General features: G+C 48.0%; 1 protein-coding gene across 1 annotated transcript in view; it reads left to right on the top strand.

Moving 5' to 3' along the window:
- Window positions 1-288: 288 nt before the first annotated feature.
- Window positions 289-7649, top strand: part of Copz2 (COPI coat complex subunit zeta 2) — a 13166-nt gene continuing 5805 nt past the window's right edge. The window contains exons 1-6 of the mRNA XM_015495808.1: window positions 289-358; window positions 564-730; window positions 3673-3754; window positions 4294-4385; window positions 4812-4867; window positions 5762-5839. Coding sequence (XP_015351294.1) covers window positions 289-358; window positions 564-730; window positions 3673-3754; window positions 4294-4385; window positions 4812-4867; window positions 5762-5839 — 545 coding nt within the window. The remainder of the gene's footprint in view (window positions 359-563; window positions 731-3672; window positions 3755-4293; window positions 4386-4811; window positions 4868-5761; window positions 5840-7649) is intronic.

Consider the following 7649-nt stretch of genomic DNA (forward strand, 5'->3'; position numbering starts at 1 on the left):
GGGCGGCGGGGGAGCGAGGAGGGGGCAGCCAACTCACGACTGGCGGCGGGAACTTTGTGCCACCAATGACCAGCCCTGGGGAAGGGACCCGGGCCCAGGGAGGGGAGGAAATTTTCGTTCTGGCCCGGAGGCCTGTCCCGAGTCGGCCGGTGCGGAGTGGAAGTTGTAGGGGAACTCGGAGCAGTGATGGGGATTGACTGGGGGCGGGGACGGTGTAGGGATTCCGCTGGGAGGGGTGAGGAGTGGGTGACGAGTGGGCCGGGACTGAGTTTCCGTCGCCCGTGGGTGATGGCTGTACTTCTGGAGCTTGGGGCCAGCTGGACGGAGGAGGCTCGGCGCCGCTGTCCCCCTGGCCTAGGTTCTGTGATACACTCCGACTCGGGCTCAGGAGCAGTCAGTGCATGACAGAACTTGGGCCAGGTAGGACTTTCTGCACCCAGCAGGCACAGCGCCCACCCAGGGCCTGCAGTGGAACATCTGTCTGGGAGTGGAGTGGGCCCATGTGGCACAGGGTTGGGCTGGAACCAGCTATGGACTGGAGGCTGGGGTCGCTGGAGCCTGAGGATGTATTCCTAGGGCCCGCAAATCCTATAGCCCATACCCGGGTGTCCACCTTGAGTCAGGGGACAAACGGAGCTTTCCTCCCCGGTGTCAGTTACAGGAACCTTCCCTCTACACCATCAAGGCTGTTTTCATCCTAGATAATGATGGGCGACGGCTGCTGGCCAAGGTAACCCTCACCCTTTGGGACTCTGAACACACAGTAATACAGCCCCAAGAACAGAGGTCTCCACCCAACACCCAGCTGACTCCCTATATCTGGAGAGACTCTACTGTGGTCTCTGTGGTGCACAGCAGCTCCGTTTAGACCCTTCCAGAGGTCATTCTGTCCACCTTCCTGTCTTGTCAAGCTGCTGGCCCTGACTATAGGGGGCATCTCCTCTGTTTCTACTTATGCTGCCTGCCTTGTCTTATCATCCTTCCACTGACCAGCTGGACCCTGGGCATGGGAAGTTTCCTCCCAAGAGGTCAGTGGAGTATTCAGCCTGGGGCCAAGGAGTCCTAGTCCTTAAACTAAATAAGGGACTTCCACTTTTGTTCTGCAAGAATGAAGGAATTAGTATAAAGATTTAGGACCAGGTGGGATTTTAGAGATCATATAATCCAATTCTTTTAATTTCACAGATGCAGAAAATGAGATGCACAGATACTAAATGAGTTGCCTAAGGTCTTATTAATATTGTAACAGAGATCCAAACTCAGGTTTTTTTTCCCAGTATTGGGAATTGAACCTACCTAAGAGCACTTTACCACTGAGTTTTTATTTTTTCCCAGTCTTTTTTATTTTTTATTTTGAGACAGGATCTCACTAAGTTGCCTAGGGCCTAGTCTAGCCAAGTTGCTGAGTTGAGGGTGGCTTTGAACTTGTGATCTTCCTTCCTCATCCTCCCAAGTTCAAACTTGATTTTTAATTTTTTTTTTTTTTTTTTACTAGGGATTGAACTCAGGGGCACTCGACCATTGAGCCTCATCCGTAGTCTTATTCTGTATTTTATTTAGAGACAGGGTCTCACTGAGTTGCTTAGCACCTTGCCATTGCTGAGGCTGGCTTTGAACTCTTTTTTTTTTTTTTTTTTTTTTTTATATTTTATTTTTTAGTTTTCGGCAGACACAACATCTTTGTTTGTATGTGGTGCTGAGGATCGAACCCGGGCTGCACGCATGCCAGGCGAGCGCGCTACAGCTTGAGCCACATCCCCAGCCCTGGCTTTGAACTCTTGATCTTCCTGCCTTAGCCTCTTGAGGCACTGGGATTACAGGCATTCACCACTGTGCCCACCTCAGACTCAATGTTGATTTAAAGCTCAGGGTGGCTTTTCTCTGGACACCTATTCAGTTATTTGGTATTCATCCCTGAACATGGCCTGGGTAAACCAAACTAGGATAATCCAAAAAGAAATTTCTACCATTGACACAATTAGCTGGAATAAAACTATAGCATCTAAATTAGCTATGAAATGCATTACAAATTTTTCATTTGTTTGAGGCTGATTTTTTTTTTGTTTTCATAGCATTCAAATGAATTTGTTCATGACAGCAGGAGCTAGCAGGGAGACTGCTAACTTGCCTGCAGAGTACAAAGTGGCAAAATTTACATCCAGAAAATTGAAAGCTGAGCTAACCACACCTTGCCCTGGCAGATGGCCAGGGTGGATCAGCAATGCTAAAGCCTCCAGGGCTGCCTGCCCAGTAGACCCATCCGTGTTACAGACTAAGAAATTGAGTCAGGGGGAGAGGCTTACCAAACTTAAACAAAACAAAACAAAACAAAATATAAAAAAAAACACATTGATTTAGTAATGGAATATGTGCTAGGAACTTCTCACTAGGTATTGAATCTTTGACACAACCTTGTCTGAAGCCAGATGATCATTGGTATTGAATATCAGCTATAACCCTTACCACCTTGAGATATTGGAAAGCCCCCCCCCTTTTTATGGTGGTACTGGGGATTGAACCCAGGGGTGATTTTACCACTGAACTACATTTTAGTACTTTTTTAAAATATATTTTTTAGGGGCTGGGGATGTGGCTGAAGCAGTAGTGCTCTTGCCTGGCATGTGTGTGGCCCGGGTTCGATCCTCAGCACCACATACAAACAAAGATGTTGTGTCTGCTGAAAACTAAAAAAATAAATAAAGGTTTAAAAAAAAAAAAAAATATATATATATATATATATATATTTAGTTGTTGATGGGCCTTATGATTTATTTATATATATTATATTTATATATGGTACTGAGAATTGTACCCAGTGCCTTACCTATGCCAGGCAAGTGCTCTACCACTGAGCTACAACCACAGCCCTCCAGTACTTTTTTATTTTGAGACAGGATCTCCCTAAGTTGCCCAGGCTGACCTCAAACTTGCAATTCTCCTGCCTCAGCCTCCCCAGTAGCTGAGATGACAGGCTTGCACCACTGCGCCTGGTTTCTGACTTTCTCATGTCCCAGTTTCCTTATCTATAACTTAGCTGTATCTATGCTGGTTATTGTTTAGGGAAGACTCCTGACTTTGCCTACTTCTGTAGGCTCAGGTTAGTGTCAAAACAGTGTGACTTAGTGACAATATTTAGGCTGGGGATGTAGTAGGTAAAGCACCTGCCTAACATGTGTAAAGCCCTGGCTTCAATCCCCAGCACAGCAAAGAAAGAAAGAAACCAGGAAGGGGAGTCCAAAGAACCCTCAATAGTCTCTATTTTTTCTTTTTTTTTTGGGGGGGAGGGGTTACCAGGAATTGAATTCAGGGGCACTCGACCACTGAGCTGCATCCCCAGCCCTATTTTGTATTTTATTTAGACAGGGTCTCACTGAGTTGCTTAGCGCCTTGCCGTTGCTGAGGCTGGCTTTGAACTTATGATCCTCCTGCCTCAGCCTCCCAAGCTGCTGGGATGACAGGCGTGCACCACTGTGCCCTGCTATTTTGTCTTTCTTTATTTGCTTATGGGAACTAGGGTGCATTCAGGCATGGAGGATCACGAAAGGGAAACATGGCATGGCAGCAGGGTCCCACAGGGTCTGTCCACATCTCCTGCTCCCCACCCAGGAAGGAACGAGGCTTTGTGGAATGTGTTTTTTTTTTTTTTTTTGCCCCTTGTTCTTTTTCTCACAGTATTATGATGACACATTCCCATCCATGAAGGAGCAGATGGTTTTTGAGAAAAATGTCTTCAACAAGACCAGTAAGACTGAGAGTAAGTGTCCACCTCTTCCTTCTCCAGAACTCAAGAACACTGCTGTTCATTGCCTTCTGCATCTCCACACACATCTGTCCCTGTCAGCCTTCCGTACCCACAGGCCATTACCTTCTCTCCTAAAGCTGTCCATCGTCCCCTTGTTCGCTGTTCTTCACTCCCTTCATCCAGGAACCCTCACTCTCCACACCCACCTCCCAGCACAGCCAGATCTCTCCACTGAGGAGGCCAACTGTGTTGTGGCACCCCGAGCCTGGACCTGTTCTCAGGGAATGGCACATGGTAGAGGGTGGATGGGAAGTCAACTTTGAACAGAGTTTGCTGACTCCTTAGCATGAGGATGTCCCTAGAAATATAGCATTCGTGGGACCAAGGACACAGAGCAGCCTAGGGGCAGTGTCACTGATTCTGGTCTTTCATGGGCTCCTTGGGAGGGGAAGAGGAAAATAGAGGAAGAGACGCAGAGGAAGCAACTGGGAGGAGGGGCCATGTTGTTACCAGGCCAAGGTGACCAGAGCCAAAAGCCCTTCCACCTCTAGGTGAGATCGCATTTTTCGGGGGCATGACCATCGTCTACAAGAGCAGCATTGACCTCTTCCTGTATGTGGTGGGCTCATCCCATGAGAACGAGGTGAGTTCAGGAAGTTGGGGTGACAAGGTCTGGCTTGGAGTCTTGGGTGGAGGTGGGTTCTGGAGGCTCACCATTGGTATCCCTCCTCTAGGTCTTGAGGTAGGGAGGGGCAGCCAAAATGGTTCTTTCTGAGATGATATGTATCTATAATGCCCCTTGGGTTCCTTAGGAACCAGAAATGAAGTCATCAAACCCTCTGCAGGGATCCATTGATTCTTTCTTAACTAGAGAAGCAGATATTCAGTGTCCCCCAGTCCAGACCCAGGGAAGTTGCCTCTCAGGTCAAACTACAGTCAGCCTCTAGCCGAGTACTGGCAGACAAGGGAGGGTTGCCCACTGCGGCCTACATGGTGGGCTCGGAGGTCTCCTTTGAGACTCTGGGCTCAGCTGTCTTCTTTTCCTCCTCCCACATCTGCCTTCCCTCAGCTGATGCTCATGTCTGTTCTCACCTGCCTGTTTGAGTCTCTGAGCCACATGTTAAGGTGAGTGAGATTCTCTGCCCTCCAGGATCCCAGCCCCTAGGCCTTGGTTGTCCCAGAGGCAGGGTCCTTCCTCTCTGCTTTCCTCCTGAAATCCCTGCAAGCCCAGGACTAGAACCAGAGCATCTTTCACCAAGGCCCCTGACTTTTACCTGACCACTGTGGTGCCACCCAGAGCAGAGCCACATGCAGGGTATAGTCCACAATTGAGTCTCCACATGCTAAGTGAGTGCCTGAGGTCATGAGTGTTAATATCATAACACAGATCCAAACTCAGGGTTTTTGTCTTGAAGCTCCAGGTGGTTTTCCCAGCACCTCTATTCTGTTATCTGATCTCTGTCCCAGCGAGTGTGACCTGGGTAAACCAAACTAGGATAACTGAAAAATAAACAAGCACAGGTGACACAAATTAACCACAGTAGTGTGGGAGCACCTAAACCAGCTATGAAATGCATTGGGGCTCCCATGGTGGGCATGTGGATATCAGTGCCCAAAGTGATGGAGGTTGGGCAAGGTGGGGCTTCAGGAAGCAGACCTACCCTGTGCTCAAGAATCCTTCACACAGGGGCTGGGGTTGTGGCTCAGTAGTAGAGAGAGCACTTGACTGGCATGTGTGAGGCCCTAGGTTCAATCCTCTGCACCACATAAATTAAATAAATAAAGGTATTGTGTCCATCTACAACTAAAAAGTATATTAAAAAAAAAAAAAAAAAAGAATCCTTTGCACAGGCTCTGCCCTCAGAGCCCTTAACATTCTCCTTCTTGTCCTTATTGGGGAGAGGGGTGGTCATTGAGGCAGTCTTTAGAGAGAGAGAGGGTCTGCCTTGCCTAGACAGAGACTCAGTTCCTGGTTCCTGCTGGCCTTGGGGAAGCTCAGGAGCTTGTGTCTACCCTCAGGAAGAATGTGGAGAAGCGCTGGTTGCTGGAGAACATGGATGGAGCCTTCTTGGTGCTGGATGAGATTGTGGATGGCGGGTGAGGAAGAGCTGGAGAGAAGAGGGAAGGGCTGGGGATACTCACAGCAAGAGGGTCTTTGTGGGCCATCAGTCAAGATTGCTCACAGTACATTGTCAGGCTCTCTGGCCAACTCTCACTTGCTTCCCCCAATATATACCCAGTGATTCCACGCACCCAACCTTTCCCCTTAATCCCACCTCACTCCTAAAGATGGAGGTTGAACTCAGTGTTAGCCAAAGTCAAGCCAAATAAGAAAGTTACCTAGCTGAGGCTGTAGCTCAATGGTAGAGCACTTGCCGCCTAGCATGTGCATGGTTCTGGATTCCATCCCCAGCACTGAACACCAAAAAAAAAAAAAAAAAAAGAAGGTGATGCTTGCCAGAAATCCCAGGAATTTGGGAGGCTGAGGCAGGAGGGTCACAGGTTCAAGACCAGCTTCAGCAAATTAATGAGGTCCTAGGCAACTTAGTAAGGCCCTGTCTCAAAATAAATAAAAAGGGCTGGGGGTGTAACTAAAAAAAAAAAAAAAAAAAAAGAGAGAGAGAATCCTGATATCAACCTATGGCAGATGGTTAATAGGCAGGGTTTAGGGAAATCCATTTTGATCTCCAGGGTCCAGAAGAAGCATAGACATTTGTTTCTCTGGAAGGATTTCAGATGGTCTACTAGACCCCATCCATTCCCCTTTCAGAGTTCCATTCCAACACAACTAGATGCATGACCTGGGCCAGTTACTCATTCTTACTGAGCCTTACTTTCCCTGTCTTTAAAATGGGATGGTGAGGAAACTAAGGTCATAGATTTATAGGGACCAAAGAAGATGATGCACACGAAGCTCATTTGGTAAGTGCTGTCTCCTGTTGCTGTGCCAATGAGCCCAGGAACCCCTATGAGAAAAGTTAGTTAGGGGCTTTCCCCTAATGGGAAGAGGGGACCATAATCAGGGAGAAAAAAAAGTTCTGACTCTAGGGCAAAGGATAACAGAAAATTCTTAAAACAAACAGTCCCAGAGATTATGCTCTTCCCAAGGCACAGTCCCACCCTTCGTGGGGGCAGGGGCTATAGTTCCTGGAAATGCCTCCCTCCCCCTGTGACTATTGCCTGCCTGCTATACTGCTCCACCTTGTGCTGATTGCTGGGACCTAAATGTGACTGGAGGTAGACTAGGTTTTGTGTATAGATTGTGGCCTGAGTATAAGCTCCTTAAGTTTCCCAGGATCTGCCACTGCCAAGCTCACCTTCCTGTCAGGGAAAACCAGGAAGCACCTACCAGGGAGGTGGCCCCTGAGCGAATGCTCTGCCTTTATGGATTCCAACACCTCTGGCTAGAGATCCTGGGCCCAGAGGGAGCCTGGGAAGAGGCTTCTGGGAAATGTTTATTTCCATTGGTTTGGTAAAAAAGAAAACCAAACTTCTGCCCTGGAGGAGCTTTACCAGGTAAGAAGGAATACTCAGTGGCTGCATCTCTGTACCACCACAGTGGCGAGCCCTCTTACCCCATGCACCCTGCACACTACCACAAACAGTTCCATAGCACCTCCGGTGCCTCATGAGTGTCCGTCCCTTGGCTGAGGAAAGCCTTAAGATTTAGATCTATCAGAAGAAAGGGTAGATTCTGATTTTTAGATTCCATTTCTCTCATGTCCAGCATGACCCATGGCATGAAATAATAGTGAGATAAGAGAGGAATCTCCCCCAAGGGCCTCCCTTTCTTCACTGTAGCTCAGTCTTTCCACAGGGAATTCATCCCTAGACCCAGGTAGTGAAGTAAACTTTGAAGAGCTCTGAGTTTGTGAGTCCTTGCCTTTTTTTTTTTTTTTTTTTTTTT

This window comes from Marmota marmota, unplaced genomic scaffold (assembly GCF_001458135.2).
Source record: "Marmota marmota marmota unplaced genomic scaffold, marMar, whole genome shotgun sequence".
Lineage (NCBI taxonomy): Eukaryota > Metazoa > Chordata > Mammalia > Rodentia > Sciuridae > Marmota > Marmota marmota.